The sequence below is a fragment of the Triturus cristatus genome, chromosome 4_2 (genome assembly GCF_964204655.1).
Source record: "Triturus cristatus chromosome 4_2, aTriCri1.1, whole genome shotgun sequence".
Lineage (NCBI taxonomy): Eukaryota > Metazoa > Chordata > Amphibia > Caudata > Salamandridae > Triturus > Triturus cristatus.
Genome location: NC_140586.1, coordinates 738,751,275 through 738,773,548, shown reverse-complemented (window position 1 = coordinate 738,773,548; position 22,274 = coordinate 738,751,275). Strand labels below are relative to the sequence as shown.

At 43.6% G+C, this 22,274-nt stretch overlaps 1 protein-coding gene across 2 annotated transcripts in view; it reads right to left on the bottom strand.

The window, feature by feature from the left end:
- Nucleotides 1-22,274, bottom strand: part of EPS15 (epidermal growth factor receptor pathway substrate 15) — an 819,466-nt gene that overhangs the window by 253,558 nt on the left and 543,634 nt on the right. For both annotated transcript variants that reach the window (XM_085602646.1, XM_085602647.1), the window contains exon 13: nucleotides 14,173-14,245. In XM_085602646.1, the coding sequence (XP_085458772.1) occupies nucleotides 14,173-14,245 (73 nt within the window). The remainder of the gene's footprint in view (nucleotides 1-14,172; nucleotides 14,246-22,274) is intronic.

Below are 22,274 nucleotides of genomic sequence, written 5' to 3'. Positions count from 1 at the left end.
TGTCAAATGTTCGCGAGTCTTCAGTCCGGTCACGTGATTGAGGAGCAAGCAGGCTGGCGGCTGAGTTGCGGAGCTACAGTGCGGTCAAGCGGAATTGGGCAGACAGAACGGAATGGAAACGCCGGAAAACGTAGACGGGAGCAGAACAGAATACAATTACAACGGTGAGAGGTGGAGAGAGAGGAGAGAGAATGAAAAGGCTGAAGAGGCCACCCAGGAAATCGCGTTATTACCGCCCCCCCCTCCCCTTGCGGCTCGGCTCCGCTAATCCCCACCTGACTCCACCTGAGTCTAATGACAGTCCAGCTTGGTGTGGGAAACCTGTTGAAGTCTACTGGAGTCAGAGGGTGCATGCTGGGGGCAGGCACAACTGCCCTTTAGCAGGCGGCCGCAGTGAGTGTGTGCCCTTGGTGTCTTGCGGAGGCGGCCTGACTAGTCGAGGTACAGCCTGCTTGTGAGCCCCGCTTGCCTAGCCCTCGTCCTGGCTCCTGCTCCACCATTCTACTATAATTATTCAAACACTTCCCCGGCCGAAGTCACAAAGCTAGTTCAGCTGTAATTCCAGCCCGCCACTGACTTACTTCAGTTTAACCCTGCTGGCCTACAGCCCACACCCTATGTTCGCCAACACTAATTCATCCGGAGCTGTGCTACTCGAGCCTGTGAGTCTGCGAATTGGAGCTGTGCGGATCTGTGCGTTGGAGCTCGGCGATCGGTGCTCGATGTTGCATGAGCGGCGCTTTGGAGCTGTGCCTCTCTGGTTGTGCTGGCCGGCATATGTGTTCTCTCTCCCCTACCCCTGTCTATTTCCAGCTCCTGCTCTAGCACCTGCCCACAGAAGAACCTAAAAGAACCTAAGATTAAAAGACTAAGATATGACCGCAAAGTAATTGCGCTCTGGTCGAGTACTATACACTAGAGCATGCAAAAAAACTAAAGCTGATGCTTTAAGGAACACATTATAAATAAACATCTTGAAAAGTTTCAACGCCATCCCTTCCTTTTTTTCCAAAAAAGAGACATGCTTAAATTCAGCAGGGATGTTGGAATCTACTCGAAAAGCTCACGGAGAGGCTAAAGTTGACCCTGGAAAATCATTGCCAGTAGTATCTATTAAACGCATATTCAGAATCCCGCTACTTCACTTTCCTTCAATTCTCATGGGCCCTCTCAGGATGGCCCCGTTAAAATGCAGATGTTTAGTAGTACTCCCAGCAGAACAAGCATATTAAATTCACGGGGATCGTCTACTCCCGATTAATCCCCGAATTTTTACCCTTTTACTAATAATCCAGAGTCAAAAATGGAGATGTCCGAATCTTTACTTTGCCTGGAAAGAGTGCGGTCTTCTATCTTAGCCTTAATGGAGGAATCAGTAAGTAACTCCGACTTTATCCTGGACTCCCTTTTGGCTCTAAATTCATAGCATCTGAGCAAAGACTACCACCTGGTAAAGCCGGCCTACTTCTTTCCCGTAAACCTAATCCAGGGAAGAGGTCCTCTCCCCCTTTATCTCTGGAAGATAACCCCAATCAGCTTAAATCTACTGATTCAGGCTCCCTTCCCCACGCTAAAGGACGGGATTTTGGCGTTCAGGCTGGTAAGCCCTTCTTTAGTAGGAAAAACAAAATTAAATTGAAAGGTAAAGAAAATGAAGATATACTCGACAAATTCCACCCTTCCGCTCTACAGCAGCTTTTCTATCCTGAGAATGTAGCTTTGGTGGCTGTATCTTCGTCCCACCAGCACGCTAAGAAGGAAAATTCAAGTATAACTCAAAAACTTTTCCCCATTTTCCTAAAAACAGGTGGAAAATCTCCTGAGTATCCTTTAGTGGAGGGACTAAAAGTTGGTTGCTCACCCACTAAGGAAAAAAATTCTAAGAATAAAAGTGTACGCGTTTGTAAGAAGAATAAGAAGGAGGAAAGAAGAGAAAAACGAAGGATAAATTTTAAAAAAGGGCAAAATGGCTACGCTTCGACTCTAATCTAATTCTCAATCTATCATCAATCCCCAACTCAAATGTTATGAAGAATAAAGATGGTCAAGCAGAAATCGATCTACTGGGTCCACGCTCTCCTTTTTCAACCCAAGTGCTCCAAATCAATCCTCCCAAGATGCCTTTGTATTGGATATAAGCTTTCCCACTACTGTTCAGAGTAATTTGAATCCTAATGCTTCATTATTTGCTTCCTCAATCACTCACCTTTTGCCCCTTACACCTTGGATTTTTCGTTTATTTTTCACCATGAGCCATTTATGAATAGGCCCTTCCTGTTGGGTTGCTTTGCTGAAATCCCTGGCCTCCAAATGATACAAAGCAATAACCTAGCTCTGGTTCAGGTTCAAAAACACAATAATCCTAGGGGAGCAAGAGCAACGTTTGCATCCAAAGCCATCTCCTATTTGATATTGTCACACACTGAAATTACGTTGCTGTTATTAGGACGTTCTTTTACCTAAAGAGGAACTAGCCTTAAATAAAGTTTCAAAACCAGCAGTCTAACACTTATTCAGAAATCACCACAATGGGCATACCCTTCCCGGAGAGAGAGAGAGTATATTCAGGTCTCCCTTGGTAAAGAAGGAAGGAGGGTCACGCTCCTCACAGAAGAAAAGACCCAGTATGTACTTCCTGTAGATGAGGAAGATAAGAAATGGAGTTGGGTAGCAGGCGCTCTTAATACAAATAGATCCGTAGGCCTAAACTTTGGGAACTCTTCCTAGCAAGGATATTAATAGGATATCTTGGAACACAGCCGGCTTAAGCACTAACAAAAACAAACTCTTATTTTTGAAAGAGCAGAGTGCTGATATACTGTCAACAAGAGACCTGGATCACAAAGAACTGGTCCACTGAAGACTATTTGGTGCTGAGCCGGCCTGCGTTCCCAGTAAATTGAGATCATGCTAAAGGAGGAATTGCTATTATGCGAAGTACAAATCTTAGTTGGTCATATAAAGAATTTTTTCATTCCTCCAACTTAATTCAGGTGATTAAGTTAGATCTCAAGGTTGCCTAGGATCACTCAAATTCCCTGTTGATGGTAAATGCAAGTTTACCTCCGGATGCATCTTACTCATCTACTAAAGGACCTTTTTGTTTTTATCTCCGCTACCTTGGAAAGTGAAGACTGCAGGTTCCTAATGGTAGTTTGAGATTTGAATTCTAAAGTCTCTTCTCACAGTATAAGGGTATTTTATAACACCCCAAAAAATGAAGCCTTAAACATCCCCCCTGCCCAGTTCCCAAATAAAAGCAGGACAGATAAAGGAGGAGCCACATTACTCGAAGGGTTGAGAAGCTTAGACCTTATAATCGCTAATGGGAGGTTAGATAACGATTTCCCAGCCAAATATACCCATAAGGCACCTACTGGGAGATCAATTATAGATTATCTAATTTGTCTCTTTAGACTTCTTTTGTAAACTTATAAGTATAGAAGTTTTGGGAAATAATTTTAGAGGCCATATGTTGATCTGGTCCAAATTTGAATTTACTTGTGCTAAGGTAGGTCCCTGGAACTTTAAAGGCAGCACAGTAGGGTTCAGTGCAACAAATGGTAGAATTATTGGAATACTCAAGCGACCGCTAAATTAAAAGTGAACTTAACAGTTCTGATACGAGATCAGCAGCACTTAGTAATGGCTGAGTGTGATTCTCCCCAATTTGATTTACTTGAAGCCTTTTCCCATAATGTAGGTTCTCTGGCTACATCATGTAAATCATCATATGTTCCAGCTAAACGGAGATCACAATTCAATGGGGAGAGGAGTTGGCCTAACGGCTAGGGCAGTCGACCTTGAATCTGGGGATCTGGGTTTGAGTCTCGGCAAGGACGCTGAAGATCCTGTGATTCTGGGCAAATCACTTAATCTCCCCGTGCCTAACAAATATGAATGTGTGTCCATATGTAACGTAACTGGTGCTATGTAAAGCGCTCGGATACCCAATTCGGGTCAAGTTCGCGCTATATAAAACTAAAAAAAAAAAAATCCAATGCTTACTATAAATAGGGAAATAAATAAGTTAGCGAGGGCTCAATTCCTGAATTTTTCTCTCGAACAAAGTAATCTAATAAGCCTATAACAGAGGAAAAGACAGGAAAAAGCGGTCCTTAAAGCAAATAAAGGAAGATGGTGTATGGGTGCGGTTAAAAGAGAAGCCTCAAAAAATAGCTCTAAAAGGTATTGGGAAATAATCGCCGACTGCTGTGGCACAAGAGTGAAATCTCTCCCCATCCATATTAAAGATGAGGAATGGAAATTCCATCTGGTAGATCTCTACTCTGCGAATTCAAATTCGACCAGCTTTGTTCCCGCTGTTCCCCGCTCCTTCGAAACCCCTGTATACAATCATGCACCCTCAACAAGTGATGTGGTAGGTTTTATTTAAATAATGAGACCCTCGGGAGCAATGGGTCCCGATGAAATCCCCAGGTCGGTAATTAAAATGGAGCCATTTTTGTGGCCCACTTACCTAGCTCCACTGTTTAATTGTTGCTACTCTCAGGGGAAGACACCATCATCTTGGTCTGGAAGTATTTTAATTCCTCTGTACAAAAATGGCCCCAGAACCCATCCAGGTAACTACCGGCAAATAGCCTTATAAGATGCGGCGGGGAAAATATTTGCACGTAGTATTCTTTATCACCTCACCGATTGGGAGACGAAGAAGGTCCTCTCTATAGACCAAGCAGGTTTTAGGAAAAATCATTCCACCCTGGATAACATCTGCATGTTGAAACTAATTCAGGAGAAATACACGATTTATCGTACATCAAACATGTATACGGCCTTCATAGATTTTTCAACGGCCTTTGATAAGGTAGACCGGCCATTGCTATGGAGACAATTGCATAACATGGGAGTGCCCTCTCCCCTGTTATCTTTAATTATTGCCCTACACTCTCAAACTTGGTGGCAGGTATTAATGGGAGGAAACCAAGGCTTATCATCAGTAATTCCCATAGAACATGGCCTGAAACAAGGTTGTCTATTAGCACCGCTTTTTTCTTTATATATAGCAGATTTACCCGAATGCTTTTCTCAGTCAGAGGGAGATGCACCAAAGATAGGCAGCCGTTCTTTTGCATGTCTCCTATATGCTGATGATATAGCAGTGATGGATCTAACCCCTATTTGGGCTGAACAAAAAGCTGATAGCATTACAGAATTACACGGTGGCACGTCTCTTGAAGATAAATGTATTTAAAAGCAAAATTTTAATCATGAAATGTAACAGAAGTAGGAAATCAAGTAATTTTAAGTGGCAAATTGGTCATGAAAAGTTGGAGGTGGTAGATTCATATGTCTACATAGAGAAACTAATATCAGGCAGTACGAAGAATAAACTTCATATCGAACAGTTCCTGTAAAGCTGCATCTCATGCTAAAGGTTTGCGTATTTTCTATACTGCAATGGGAAGAAGGCACTTTTTACATCTGCTGACTGTTTTCAAAGCAAAAATCCCACCGACTCTTCTCTATGCTATTGGATCAATCCCTGTAAAGGACTGGATTTTTTTTTAGATAGGATTGAAGGCCAGATTTTACTTAAACTATGTAATTTTAATACGTTAGTTCCCTCTGCTGCTATTAGACTGGAATTTCGCATGATAAATTCCTATATCCAAGGTTTATCCAGGGTTTTACGTTGGGGCTCTCAATTAAACAAGCATTTACAATGCAATAGGTCTCGCACTGACATTATTTTGAGCTATTGACATTGTAAATGACATTGTTTTTTTCTTTTGTTTTTCATACCATGCACAACTATTTTTTTTTAATTATGTGGTTCATGGCACTCATTTTTGGGTTTACAGCACTCATCAAGTAAATCCCCCCCTCTATGATGTTGTGAGAGTTACAAACCGGGAAAAAGAATCACAACACTATAGCATTGTTTCTATTGGAGGAGCCTGGGCAGATCTGCAAATCCTGAGACTGCAAAAAAAAAGAGGCTTCTGAATGAATTCAGGAAATGGAGAAAAAATGCAATTTCTTGTGCTGTAAACTAGCACCTGAAACAAATACTACCAAGCATTGTTGGCAAGTTATAAAATATAAAAAGCATCAACCCCCCTAAAAATCAGTTCAAGAAACTAGTTTAAAAATTGAAAAGTAAAAAAATAAAAAAAAATTTTTTTAAAGAAAATCACACAAAAAATGTGTAATATAACAAATTAACCCAAAAAAGGGTTCCAATATTAGAACGTTAAAAAAACTCACACAAACAACATGATGTATGTTCTGTAGGCATGAAGATGCATGGGTGTGTACATACGTACGAGCTGGTCTAAGGTACTCTAACAGAAGTGGGGGGATACAGTTTGGCTTAGGCGAAATGTCGTCATTTAGTGTATTTGAGATTCTGCTTGTTTTACGTGAAATTCCCAAAAAAACGTGATTACACCAACTACATTATGCAATTATGCGCCATCTGATGTTCAAAATCAACCATGAATGCGCCATTCACAGTAAATGTTCTCTACGGACAGCAGGCTGCAAGAGTCTGTTGTACGCGGGAGCTTTGCTACTTTTTTGGGGTGCAAAATGCGTTCTCACATCAAAAACTTATAAGAGGGAACATTTCGCTCTAAACTATAGTGCTAAATTACGCATTTGCATTTTGCCTAATTACAAGAAAGGAATTTAGGCAAATTTTCCACACCTGTAGGGAACAAGACACAAACTTACCAGGTAAGACACGTGCCAAGGAAGGGGGACACCCACTAGCTGTAGGGGGAGGGTAGCATTATCCAAGCGCAGAACTCAGTGCAGCAGCTGGAAGTACTACCAGACATCACAAACTCTTGCGTGCACAATATCATATCACTAGAAGCGGGAAAATATGTTTTGTGAATAAAGTACGTTTTGTGCCCTCAGTTCAGTCTAAGAAAGTAAGCACGTTTTAAATAGGTCTTTATTGCTTTAGATCAAATAGATTTAAACAATGTACACGTGTTGTCTTCATTTAGAGTATTTGTACAAACCTCAGTACGGGTAACATACAGCGCTTCGAGGAGGAGTGTAAGAAATTGGCACAGCAGCATTAGATACCACACAGCAAATGAACTGCCCAAAATTTGGGGATAACTCGTACTCTACCTAGTGTCAAGCTGTTTTTAGACTCTGATATTTTGGAAACATTTCGAACCTAGGTGACTCGCAGCTGTTCCATCGCATGAAGGCATATACTACGTCCAAGCCAGTGGGACAAACTTCTTGCTGGGCGGGCAGATTCCTCAGCCTTTCAGACAGAAGCAATGATACTCCCTCCCTGCCCCCACCCCTTCCCGTCAGACTCTTTCAGGGTTTGTTTACGTTGCAGGGCTAACCACTAACGCAGACACCAGCTGCAGATGCTTGCTCTGGAGTACAGAGCCTCTGCTCTCTGGAAGCAATATGTGGTTTCAATTTATCGTTCCCGGCAAGAATTATACACACTTTCAAAAACATGTAGTAGTAGGGCTTAACCCTTTAAGGTAAATCTCAAGAGAAGGCTGATGAAGGGCAGCCGGCCTACAGCACGCACTGCTTCTTTTTTTGGTATTTCAATTCTTTATTACATTTTTAGCAATAATAAGCAAACAATGATCAATAATCAAATATCTGCACAAGAACGTAAAATGCCAAACATACAATATGAAATACAAGCAGGAATAATACAAAAAAAGAGAAGGTAAACTTAAGGAAAAACAGATCAAGTACCGCATTAACGTGCAAAGATTACTTGATCCATCAAAATGTAAAGGAATTATTAGAAGAGGCGAGAGAGAAAATGGTATGCAAATAATATATGTAACAGCCTTATTGTATTGTAATTGCATTTATATAGAGCCTACTACTCCTGACGAGGCGACTAAGCGCTTTATTGAAACCCATCGGAACTGAAGTACAGCAAAGAGTCAAAATCATGCACCTGCACCTCTGGGTTTGGTAACATAATTGCAAACCATCTTAGAGCAGCAGCCTCAGCGCTCGAGCTCTCAGGTACTGTTAATGCACGCACCGGGGCCATTCACAGCCAGGGTGTGTTTGGGAGCAGGGAGATAAAAGACGGCGCCGCACTCTTCTTCGGCAGCGGGCCATGGCCCTGTTATTATTGGCAGCAGAAATCACACTCACGCTGAAGGCACCAGGCGGGAGAAGACGGTGGCGCCAGCTATTAAAGATGTAATGAGGAGCGCGCATCTGTACAGGGCATAGTCCTCTGCCTTCAAATGTGCAAGACTGCCAGAAGCTAAAAGACGAGCCTAGGCCTGGAGGAGACATCAAGTGGTCCATGGCATGAACGGACCTGGTCCTCTGGGCAAAACGGGCATGCATCTATCGAGATTAACTCTGCATACGCGCTGCTAGTGCACGATTTGGCAGTAAATTTGAGGCGGCACCAATCTGATGTCACGTGTAATTCCACGCCGCGCGTGCACATCTTCTGTCCGTCCGCGTGCACACTTTGGAATCCGTATTGATTCCAAAGGGCCCTCGCATGGTAAGAGCAGCGCATGCGCGCTGCTAATGCCAGGCGAGACCTAAAAATAGTGAGCCTTTCTCATTAAGAGGTCTCATGTGTGAAGAAAGTTTCGGCGATTATGTGAGCAAATATTCCCTCTATCGTGATTTCTCTTTGGCACTAAAAGTTTTTTGTGTACAAGAAGAATCCGTGATTTCCCTCACGCCTTTAGAATTTAAAGCCTTCTTAAAAACCATAAGTGGTAAGATCAGCTATAATACAGATATTAAATTTTGTAATTCTAAAAAGATTAAAAATAATAGCCAGGACGAATTCTCCGAGAATTTCTCAGAAATATTTATCCTGGAATCTAGAACATGGAATTCGACGATGGCTATGACTAGGTCGCATGAGTCTTTTACCTTTAAACGACTTAACAGTAAACTGGTTCCAGAACATGAAAAATGGTAAAATCAGTAATTTCTGTAAGTTGAGCATTCAGAACTTGGATCAAGTCTTGTTTGTCTGTCCAGCCTTGGTTTTGAGTCGTCGTCGCTGGCTTCGGCCGATGTTTTTACAAAATTGTATTAAGAATGTAGCTTCAGCCCGCGACTTTCTCTTTTGCCCGAAGAACGAAGCACTCTGTGTAAAACTATTTAACTTTTTTAAGGAGTTTATGTATATATTTTTATATATCCTTTTAAATGGGCTGTTAACCCTGGTGCCTGTCGTCCTTTTATGGAGTCTTAATATTCTCTCCTTTTTTTGGACTGTATTTTGCACATGTATTGGCTGCTACTCAACTGCTCTCTGCACAATTGGGACGTTTTGTTTCTCCTTGAGGCAATTGGTTTTATCGCTGAGAATTTTATTTGTTTCGCTCATTAGGGTAAATGACAATATCCACTTATGTTATGTAAAGGAAAATCTAAGACCTTCTATGAAGGCTTCTGATAATTTTTAATGGTCTGAGAAATGAATTGTCCTTATGTTTTATTACATTTTACGTAATTTATATGTACATTTTTATGTGGACCTCATTAGAGATCCAAATCATTAATAAATATTGAATTGTGTCAAATCTGTGTCACTACTTCCTGCGAAAGTATGGTGAGCAGAGTATTTATCTGACGCCAGTGAGGCCGGAGTCTGGGAAGAAGGATGGAAAATGGCTGGTTCATAAAGAAGTTCTCAGAGGAGAGAGCTCCCTGGGCAGGAGAGGAGATCCTAGCTTCGATACAGTAGTCAACAAATACAGATGGGGGCGTTGTCATTCAGGATGGCATACTGGTTATTGTAGAAGAGAATATGAATAATGTTACATAGCACATGGATGAAGCTCTAAACTCCATAGGAAGTATATGATGTGGACTATTACATGGTAACTGATGCTTTATGTGCCCACTTTAACGCAGAAGTTACCTTTGAGTGGCGGTGTAGGAAATCTGCCTTTTCTGGGAGATCTCACCGTATTTTGCTCCTCGAGCTGGACCATAATATTTTTGCTGGTTTAAGCACTTTATCCCTGCTAGCCAGTAGTAAAGTGAATGCCCTTTAAACGTGCTCAAATTGGGATATTACTAATTGGTATATTTAACTTACCAATAGGAACATAGTATATGATACAAATTGTACCCAGGGCATGGATGTTTACTGCAGCACATATTTTGCCATCCACTACAGTGGCAGTGCAAACATGGCTTTAGGCATACCAGTGTAATCTAACAGCAGTACACTGTAGCAGTGAAAAAGCTGCAAGTCTATCTGCCAAAATAAACCATTTCAACAGGTCAAACCTCTTTTTTAAATATCAAAAAGTCACCCCTATGTAGGTCCTGTAGCCGGCAAGGCAGAGTGCATGGTATATAAAAGACACATTTCTATACATGTTGAAATTTAATATTAACATGTCCTATTAAATCACTAGTACTTAAAATCTATTTTTCACTGTGGCATGCGTAACTGTCCTATGCCCACAACAGACGACGGATTAAACCCTTAATACTGTAGCTTGGGAATCTGACTAACTAGAAAGATAATTAAACAACTATTTTTAATAGTAAATAAAAATGCAATTCAATGGTGAAGTTCGAGATTTTAGCAATATTAAAGAAAAGGAGTATTTACAAAGTTACCTTTTCCCTGCCTGAAGTTCCTGAAGGCTAAATCTGCATTTGCTCTCCCACTTCTGCCAGTAAGTAATTAAGATTTGAATAGGTGTTAAAAGGTGTGAAGTGCCTCCGAGGAGCAAACAGGCTCATCTGAATGGACAAGATGACTCCTCTGAACCTGACAGAGTATGCAAGGTGGGGCTGAGAGTATCCTTTTTGACAGTGTCAAATCCTGCTTGTATGTACATATAAAACAAGTGACGCACTTGAAAGGAAGGTAAAAAGAAAGCCAAAACAATTCTTGTGTATCCATTGTCTGATTGCTGAAGGATCAGCTTCCTCTTACCAGATGTCTGTCTCTGGGGTTTTTATAAATAACACTGAGGGTACACTTGAAAGTAAGGGAAACAAGATGCCAAAAAATGTGTATCCACTGTCTGGTTGCTGGAAAAGTCTGCTATCTTTTACCAAACTCCTATCTCTGGGTTATTTGGGGCTAATGCAGCTGCTTCAAACTGGATTTTGGTGTCATCTGTGGGAGGACACTAGGATTACCACAGTACATTCTCCCACAGCCTAAGTTTAGTGTGACAGGAGACATCAGTCTTCTTGAAAATTACCAAAGTGGGTTGGGTTGGTCCTGGGACCTTTTACCCTATCGGTTTGGGTGTGCTCAGGAGTTATTCCCACCCACTAACTCATGCCAGGCATAATTTTGACATCTCCAGACACCCACTTCAGAACACTCCTGGACCAGGGGAAGATCAGAAGTGGGCTAAACCTTCTGTCTGCAACCTGGGAAGAGCCCTGTATTTGCTCTCTCTTGTACCCAGGACTAAGAAGAGGACTCCAGTGGTCAGAAGGCTGACCTCCTGTTAAAGCTACAGGAACACAAGCTAAAAGACTTTTTTTGCTGCAACTGCCCAGTGTTGACGGGGCCAGGACTGGATGCTGCGGTTTGGCTTCTGCCCGACACCATGGGAGCCATTAAGTGCCACATTATCTCATGTGCCCCGTATTGGATTTTTTTTATTTCAATTTCATTTTTGTTCATTACAATTTACTCTATTTTTCCAATTTAGGTTGGATTTTTATTGCTTGCATTTCGACTTTATTACTGCTTTGGTTCTTCATAAATAATGTATACATTGCCCCAAGTTAAGCCCAGGTTAATTTATTGACTTTGAGGAGTCACCCGGACAAGGGTTATGATTATTCCTTGAGGTAGATGGTCACCCCCGCACCGTCAACTAATAATCCAATTCCTTATAGGTATCCTGCATTATATTTGGTTTATTGCAAGTTCATGCCCTACAAAATACAGGTTATGCTGAGTAAATATGTGTCACTCTGAAACCCCAATTTGTATAGAGTCATCGACCCCCTTTTACCAATCCAGATGTTATGTTTAGGTTGGAGAGGCTGGAGGTGAGGAGTGAGAAGAGAGGGGTTGAGCTTCTCTGGTCGTATGGATTTAGCCCAGAGTGGGGAAAAGAGCAGAGTGCATGGAATTAGGGTGTAAGTGGGGTGTTTTGTTTGGTTTATCTTGGAGAGGGTGGGGGCGAGGAGTGGGAAGGGAGGAAGGAGTTGAGCTTCTTTGGCCGTATGGATTTAGCCCAGAGTGGGCTGAAGAGAAGATTGCATGAAATCAGGGTGTTAGGTTTGGTTTTGTGCGCTGTGGTATAAACAGAGTTTTAGCTGAGAGTGTATATAGGTCTATTTAGGGTGCTTATTTCAGAAGATCAATAGGATGAGGTGGACACTGATTTGCATTGAAGTCAGGTTGGGGCTAATTTGAATTCGGTTAGCCACCTTCAAGAGGTGAGAAGTAGGATGGTGGTACCTTCCCTCCCAAAGTCCCATAGGTTAAGGCTTTACAGGCAGTTGAGGCTACTTGCAGGGATGCCAGCCAACAAAGTGGAGCAGGCAGATCGTGAGACTGTGCAGGCCCTGTTTTCATAAACCCTGAAAAACGTATTAAGATCATAGATCATGCAAAGTTTCCTGGCAGACAAGGATTTTTTTTACCCCCTAATATGTTATTAGGTCTAACTTAAATGACATCACGAGGAGAGAAATCTACCTCGAAGGCAGTACGAAGGAGGCACTTTGAGAGCTTTACACATTGTGCCAAAATTTACAAGAACTGCACTCGCACCACTATTGATCGGTTTACAATACACCCTGTGAGCCCTTAAGACCGTCACTTGACCAGCACACACACTAGCCTGGGAAACATCATTGACCAGAGGTTGCCGGAGCACATGAATGGACCCCGAAGGACAGAGCTGCCAGCTTAGTTAAGACTGCATCACGGTCCTGCAGGAAGGCATAACTCGCCCAGGGTCACCTTCAGGAGTCCGAGCCTGTCCCTTTAATGTGCTGCTGGAGGGAGACACCAGAGGCAGGCAAGACATGTATGTGACCGTCGGCTCAGCTTGGCTTCGCTAGTATTTATTTGAGGTTTTTACAGACGGCTACAAGTTGCATTTCGGTTACTTCACAGCACTGCGCATTTGGTAGAAATGTAGCTTTGTGCTCAGAAGAAGTTACAAGATGACTAAAGACACCGAGCTGGTATTAAGCAGTAGCGCGCAGCCCTTGTTCTGTACAGATGTCCGCCGCTGAAAACGAATATTCACTATAAGGACACTGGGCCCACAGGCCGATTTATATGAAAGCAAAACTATTCTTCTTGACAGTTAAACAAAACGATACAGCTCATTCACTCGAGAAAGAGTAAAGTGGGGAAAACATCGATTTAGCGCTGACTACGTAATCAAAAGTCACGTTGCCTTTTAATCACCTACTGAGGTCGTGGGAATTAATTTCACTCCCACCTCTTAGGGCAGGCCCAATACACAGAGCTTCAAATCAAAAACCGCTGCTACTGTGACATTTGCCTTGTCGCCACGATTTTCTCTCGATGTCCCCTGTGCAATGCTGGCAAGGAGTTCAACGTGTGCGGCCACGCCCTGAACAAGAGGTCACCAGCCGAATGCGCTCGGCTTCATTCTGCTGAATCTGCCTGCTCAGGATAACCTTTCGGCTTAAAGACAAAGAACCACCACCTGCGCGGCACGCTTTCTATACGTTTACCTATATAGTTGAATTTTGTATTTGTTATCGATTCAGTCGATGGTCTTTCCCAGCGGAGCGCTGGCATATATAGCAAAAAAAACATCGAGTTAAAAATAAAACAACTGGAGAGATAGGATGAACAAGTGTATGTACAGAGCACAAAAGACATCTTTTGAATGTAATCGAGCGCACTGGCCGCTCTTCCTGCACTTATGTACACAGGAGTAGCAACAAAAGGCGGCAGGTGGCCGTGGAACAACAACACAATGTCATGAAAGAGTACCATGACGATGCCACTGGGGAGACCTGCCCGGTCACAGCTGTAAGTAACACTGTTCTCAACCAACCTTACCGGCACGAGCTGTCGCTCCTCCAAGGTGCGCGTGCCTGGCACGTACGGTGGTGGCGTGCCCACGTATCGTCGTTCCACCCTGGGTCGGCGGGACAGTGGGCTCGGCTGCAAAGCTCAGTTGTGGTTAGTTACAACAGCACCTCAGTAACGCATGCAGCAGGCAGGCTTACCTGAACCTCGCTGGTCCTCTGCTGGACGGCTTCCTCCTTCTCGCTCAGCTCCTTCTCCACCGCCGTCTTCTCCCTAGAAGACCAGCACACAATGCAAGAATACTTCAGCACATCAGCCACGGCAGGCATCGCAATCCAGCTCCCCAGGCCCGAGTCCCGCTTTAGATACATAGCGCCGCATGCAGCGCTTTAAGCAGGGAGCGCGCCCTCCGCACGAGGTGTGCACGGGCCTCGGCTCCTCGGAGTGAAATGTGCAAGGCGGAAGGATGCAGGCGGCAGGGATAAATCAACGGAGCGTTGGCTCTGCGCTGATCTCACTGTTGCTACGGAGCGGTTGGCTAATGGGAGCGGCTAGGATGCAGGAGGCGTGCAGACAGAGCATCCCCGCCTTGCACTTAACCCTTTCAGGCACCCAGACCTTTCTAAGGACAAAGTCGGGTTCACAAAATCAGCGTGCAGCACGACATCATGGGCACAGAGACATTAATGAAAACCCCGTACCAGGGGATAAACACCACCCACAACTCAGTGCGGACATCCCATTCCAGCTCTCGTTATGTGTGGCCTTTAACATCGTAATTATGAGATTCGTGGGCACATCGGGGACCTCTCAAATGTACAGTAATATTTCAGCCGCTGAAAACAGCCGAAATCTACTTGTGCAAATCCAGCGAAAAATAAGAATCACCAGGGACTGGACTTTGAATTACGATTCTCCCGTTAAATCTTAATTTTTTCATGAATGCTCATGGTCCAACGAATTGGGCCGGACTGTCCACACTCCTTGAGGTACGGGTTCCCTGGTGATGGTAACTCTGAGGGTTGTGGAAGGGGTGTACTCTGGCCCATACTGCAGGCCTCCCGTAAAGAGGACCCAAGTTTGCAATCCCCCAACAGCACTGACCACCGAATGATACATACTATTTAATCCTGTCCGGATATACGTATATTTCACTCTAACAAAACACATTAAACATCCTGGCATCTATGCATATACAAACCATGGCACCAACGCTACATAGTTGCCAGTGGAGGCCGCAGGATGGGGGCGGACGAGCCACACACGCACACATTTACATACACTCACTCACCCTCATGCATTCACAAGAGTGCACACAAACACCCACCATTCACAAGCACACTCACATTCACAGCACGCACTCACAAATATATTGATACAAACATTAAAAAAAGAAAACCTTACAGGCTGCAGCAGTGATCTTTTATTGAGAAAAAGGGGACGCCTACATAATGAATGAGTTTGCTATACGCAGGGATTAAAACATGGTTAGGTAAAGAACAATAGCAAACTAATACTAAAAACTGCCAATCAGGACCCGGTAGATATCTGCATATAATTCATAAAGTTCAATATAGATACACATACATAGTAGAAAATTTGTGATTTATATTTTTTATTGTTTTTTTAAACAAGTATGAGAATAAAACATCTAATAGAAGAGACAATGATTTATGTACCCTTTTGTTTAAACAGAAAATATCACTAATTGACAATTTGATATAAATTTTACTCTTGGAACAATAATGACAGTCAAAATAGTGGTCGTTGGAAGCATAGCGGCAGATGGAGACTAACAGGCTGCAGCAGTGATCTCTGCTTTCCAAGTTCCTGGAGAATTGAGTCATCTGCCTCCTCTCATTGGCTGACCTAGAGTCAGCCAATGAGAAGAGGCGGAAATCCTTTACTTGTCTCACAGTGTGATGGGGTTAGAGTTGCTGACCCCACTGCACTCTGTGACGAGGTGTCACTAATTGACACTCGGCAAAACGGAAGCGCGTGGGTATGACGCTATCAGTGATGCTTCTTCTCGCCATGAGGGGGGAGGTTCTACAAGCGCTTTGTCGGACTGAGGCAGTCACTGCCACAGGGCAGTGACATCTTTAGCCTGGCAAAGTTCAGCTCAGGCAGCCAGGCACCTGCACATTTAGTGCATGTATAGCACCTTTCTCAAGGCTAGCTTTAGGGTGGTGCGACTACCAGGGGCACTGACCTGGAAAGGGGGGAAGGGGACACTAGCAATAACTCACATTTTAAAAGTATCTGCTGTAAAGTTCCTTGTGCGTCAGTTCAGCTTTCAGGCAGCAATAACAATGTCAAGATAACTCTTGTGATTAATGTTCCAGATCTGTAATTTATGTGCATAGGTGGGTGGATTAGTATAGCCAGACGAGAGAGGGGCTAAGGAAAGACAAGAGGCACTGGGCGGGCGTAGTGAGGGAATCAGATAAGGAATTCATGAAGGGGGGGGGGGGGGCTCAAAGATTATTGCACCAGGCACCACCAGTACTAAAGCCGGCTCTGGCCAGGATGCCTGGTCTGATAAAAAGTGTTTGTCAGGCTTACCTTTACTCAGTATGACAGACACTCTTCATGTCTAAAGGACAGGCCACTGGGGATAGTTGCCAATTCAACAGAATATATCCCCTAACCCACTTAATACACATCTTACAACCTCCCACAGGTTAGTGAAAACATGCTCAAAAGCAGAACCTATCACTACCCAGTTGTATGGCTTGGATGCTTTCAGTCTAGATACAATTTAGCAGAGGCCAAGCATTCAACATCTGTTAATTCCAGTGGAGCAAAGTAAAATGCAAAGGCAAATAGGCACGGTCTCCATACAAACAATACACTGCAAAACTATTGGCAACACAACATTTTCAAAGTTAAAAAACAAACATCGGTTTATGTGGCACCAACTAACAGGAAAACACTTTCTCAGGCTCCTTACCTCTATGATAATGTGGAGACCATTGATCTAGTCAGAAAATAAATCAGGGAGACTTCGGAGAGTTCAGGGAGGCTGGGACTGATCACAGACATGGAAATAGCTACTAATCAATGACTTGCTCAAAAGCTGGGAAAGGTGGAACATCCGCACTGGCATGCATTTTCAGTTGTAAACTTCACCTACTGGTTTTGCTAGTGCTTCCTTTATTGTTGATTGTGTGCACACAATGTTTGTGGTAATGATAGTGGAGGTAATGGTGCGTGTAACCAGACTGTCACAAAACCTGATCCTGGTTGTTGCACTAGCGAATAGTGATGTGTGTATATATAGTGCTATGAGCTCCCAACCAGCAATAAAAGCACTGTGAATAAGCAACTCCTTGTTTTAAAATTGTAATGCACACAGTATAAGATATGATGATATAAAATGTGCAGAGAGACTGAAGGCCTGATTTAGGGTTTGTCAGACGGAGGAACGGCAGACAGGGTGGTGGAGGACTTTACTTATGCCACCCTCCCTTTACTCTGCCCTCCAAATCTAGAAATACCCACTGGCCCCATGGACATCTCAGCACATTGCAGAAGAAACAATTGATGGACGGAATGCTGGACAATGCCAACATTCATCCCCAGTCACAAGGAACAGGGTTCAATCCATCATTCTTTTGCTCACCACACCACCCCAGTTTGGACCCAGCCATATGCAAATCAGTCTTGACCCAGTTCCTTGTGGGAACAGTCCAGCCTGAACTGCCAAGCCAGGTCCTCCCTGGACCGGAAGCAAGCATCCTGGGACCAGTTTCAGGGCATTACCCTTCATCAGCCAAGCTAGCTTGAATCCAGTGGTGTAGTGAGCACGGGACCCACGTCTGGGCATGCCCTTACCACTTAGGGCGACATATACAAAAGAAACAATTGATGGACGGAATGCTGGACAATGCAAACATTCACCCCAGTCACAAGGATCTGGGTTTAATCCATCATTCTTTTGCTCACCACACCACCCCAGTTTGGACCCAGCCATATGCAAACCAGTCTTGACCCTGTTCCTTGTGGTAACAGTCCAGCCCGAACTGCCAAGCCAGGTCCTCCCTTGACTGGAAAAAAGCATCCTAGGACTGGTTTCTTTTGGGCTGGACTATTCCCATCGGGCACAGGGTCAAGACTGATTAGCATATGGCTTGGTCCAAACTGGAATGGCATGGTGAGCAAAAAAACGATGGATTTAGGCCCAGATCTCTGTACTGGGGTGAATGTATGGTACTGTTCTGCATTCTGTCCATCAATTGTTCTTTTTTCATCTCCACATATTGGCAAGAACATTGGCAATTGCAATTTCAATGCAGGAAAAATTTGACAAACTGGTCCATCAAACATGATGGCTGGCTGTCAAACGTTTCCTAATTTTTTTTTATTTTTCAAAAAACAAAACTACTAAAGTGGCAGTCTGTTTTTGAAAAATAAACACAAACTATAACCCCCACACCATGAGGATTTTCTCCTGTGGTGTGGGGGTCATTTTTCTCTTTTTTACTGTCCTTCACTGCCAGAATACACCTGCAGTGAGTGACAGAAAAACAAAATCCGACTTCACCTAGTGCAAACCTATTTAGGGGTTTCCATTACAACACCCCCCAGAACTCAGCTGATACCCGTACATTACCTCTCAAAAAGAATACATCTTAGTTACTAGGAAGACTCAAATGACTCCATCAATTAGAACCATATACTGGCTTCCAAGCAGCCTTTAGATTTGCTGATTAACTAATTGCACTTTTCTATTTTTTCAGGAAGAGGCATCCTGGGGAGAAGGCTCATGACTTCTTTCACCGTCTGCCACTACCTTATCTTCAGAGAATAGAAAGATACGGCCCTCAACTGGAAGCTGAGAGGAGGTAAATTCTAGTGTAGAATTCTGTTCAACACAATTATAAAAGACCCAGTGTTACTGTACTTAGATTTATTTAGAGTGGTAACACAAACCAGATTTTACGGGCTAGAAATTTCAGCTGGTAAAATAACTGTGGGAAATGGCTGCATTGTAAGCCAGACCTCTTCCATGACCCCTACTCAAACCTCACACAAGGCACAGGGAAGCGTTACAAGTTCCCACTTGCCAACCAACATTCTCCAGTCCTTCCTTCACCTGCATCATCTCTACCCACCTTACAAAAGCTCACTCCACACATCGCAGAAGGAGTAGGTAAATCTGACAATGAAACTCCACAGAAAACGGAATACCATGCAGAATACACCCTGGTAAATCCAGGCCCACACAGCAATTCCCTATTTGTGGAGTTCAACTCAAAATTACATGTTTCTGGTGTGTTCCTACTGCACAGTACTGGTAATTACTGGTGTGGAGTTTGCACCCCGCAGTTACTGTGCAACCTGCAATTGGGATTATGGTGGGCTACTTAATGTGGTTGGGGATAGATCAATATGGATTAAAGGCCAAGTAATCATATGTCACCACATCCACAAATACAGAGCAGGCGTACTTCAACAAAAGACACATAATGCAAGATTCCAACAAAATGCAATACATAGAGGTAGTGCTATTATACTGCATTATTTGCATAACACTTTCCTAACCCTTGAAAGGTCCAAAGCACAAATCTGGCCGAAACATTGCTTTAAAAAAATTCTCAATGCCTTGAACCCTTTCATAACATCGGGCACTATTTAAACAAACTGAAAGTAAAAAAGGAGATATACTGTCCTGAGGCCTCGTTACTTCCTGAAGCCCAGACTTTACATCACACAATTGTAACTCTAGTCATTGCTGTGTATATTCTATGTTGTTTTAACTGAACATACACAGACCACCCCACTGATTGCAAGTATTGGCTTGTGTGGTCACATCTACCCTCACAATTCTCTTCTACATTAAGGAAAGAAAGAGTGATCCTCGCATTGATTCTTGCAGACAGCTTATTAAGATAATACCAGACAAGAGTAGGTTGCCAACCACTCCGCTCCAAGGGGGCGACCAACTGCCAACTCAATACTCTACCCATTCCTCAACCTACACCCATATGTAAGCTGAGCTACACACTTGTTTATGACACAATTTCAGCCATATCCACACAGCGAAACACTTCACCTATAGGCCAGACTGCACTCACTTTTGTGAGCATCAATTAGAATGCTTAAGAGACCTATCTTTCACTCATTTTCTTTTCAAATTTGCAACTGAAATCGACCTCATTGGGAATCATGGACTAGGGCTCCAAATCTGTCCTTGTGCTTCTATGAAACTCCCTATTATCTGGATAGCCATATAGGTAAATAGCTTACAATATGGAATATGCTATTTACCAGTATGCATCTGTTCTTGGCATGTAGAGCTGCAGATCTATACACTGTGCATAGATCGCCATCTGGTGTTGGGCCCGGATGTTTGCAGTTTGTTTTTCCTCTTGGAAAGTCTTTGGAAGTCACGAGTTTGGTGACTCCTCCTTCGGTCCGTACTGCGCATGGGCTTCGGCTCCATCCTCAGATTGTTTTTCGCCAGCAGGGAAAAGATGGAGCGTAGTGATAATAGTGAAGAAACCCATGTGTGTTGTATCTAAATAAGATAGCCTGGAACGGATACAGGTAGCCGGGGAGGCGGGTGGGCGTGTATAGATCTGCAGCTCTACATGCCAAGAACAGATGCATACTGGTAAGTAGCATATTCCGTTCGAGGCATATGAGCTGCAGATTATACACTGTGCATAGATTATATAGCAGTACCCAACCCTAGCGGCGACCACCGGTATCCGTTGCAGTAGTTTGAAACAGTGTCTTTAGTACAGCCTGGCCCACACTAGCTTGTTGTTTGGAGTGCACATCTACACAGTAATGTTTTGTGAAGGTGTGCGGTGTTGACCATGTGGCTGCCTTGCAGATGTCATCTATGGGTATGTTCCCTAGAAAAGCCATAGAAGCCCCTATCTTTCTTGTAGAGTGGGCTTTAGGTGGAACAGATAATGTTCATTTTGCTATGTGATAGCAAATTTGTATACACTTTACAATCCACCTAGCTATCCCTGATTTTGAAATGGGGTTGCCTTTATGCGGTGGAGAGAACGAGACGAACAACTGTTTAGTCTTTCTGAAAGGTTGCGTTCTTTGTATGTAGTACAGTAAAGCCCTTTTAACATCAAGTGTATGTAGAGCCCTTTCCGCAACAGATTGAGGTTGCGAGAAAAAAAACGGTAACTCCACCGATTGATTAAGATGGAAGGTGGAAATGACCTTGGGCAGAAATTTTGGATTTGTGCGAAGTATCACCTTGCTGTGATGTACTTGTAAAAAGGGTTCTTGTATAGTGAACGCTTGTATCTCGCTAACCCTTCTAAGGGAAGTGATAGCTACAAGGAAAGCTGTTTTCCAAGTGAGGAACTGTAGCTCACATTTATGCATTGGTTCGAAAGGCGGACCCATTAGCCTTGTAAGAACTACGTTTAGATTCCATACAGGGGAAGGTGGTGCCCTGGGTGGAATTACTCTTTTAAGGCCTTCCATAAAGGCTTTAATAGCAGGCACTCTGAACAGTGATAAATGCTGTCTGTTTTGTAGGTAAGCAGCAATTGCTGCTAGGAGTAGACGGATGGATGAGTACGCCAAGTTACACCTTTGAAGATGGAGCAGAGAGCATATGATGTGCTGTATGGATGCATCCAAGGGGTTGATTGTATTGTTGCGGCAGTAAACAACAAATCTCTTCCACTTTGCGGCATAGCATGCTCGAGTGGTAAGGCGCCTGGCTTCCTTGATAATGTTCATGCAATCAGGGGGAAGGTTAAGGTATCCAAATTCTAAGATTTCAGAAGCCAGATCGCAAGGTTGAGCTGAGCTGGGTCCGGGTGCCTGATTTCTCCATGGTTCTGGGTTAGGAGGCATGGGGACAGGTGCAGTTTTTGATGTGGTACCACCGATAGCTGTAGTAGTGTGGTGTACCACGGCTGCCTGGCCCATGTCGGGGCTACCAGAATGAGTGTGAGGGAGTGCTGTTGTAGCTTCCTTACCACTAACGGAATTAGTGGGAGAGGTGGAAAGGCGTATGCAAATCTGCCTGACCAGTTCATCCATATCGCATTGCCTTTGGACAATGGGTGTGGGTATCTGGCGGCGAAGCTTGAGCATTTTTTATTTTCGTGGGTGGCGAAGAGGTCCATCTGAGGATGCCCCCACTTGTGAAAGAATGGGTGAAGAACTTGTGGATGCAGTTCCCATTCGTGCATTTGTCTGCTGAGCAGATCTGCCATGGTGTTTTGTATACCTGGGACGTGTTGTGCCAGGAGAAAGATTTTTTGTGGGATTGCCCATCTCCATATGCTCTGTGCTAAGCGAGAGAGCTGGG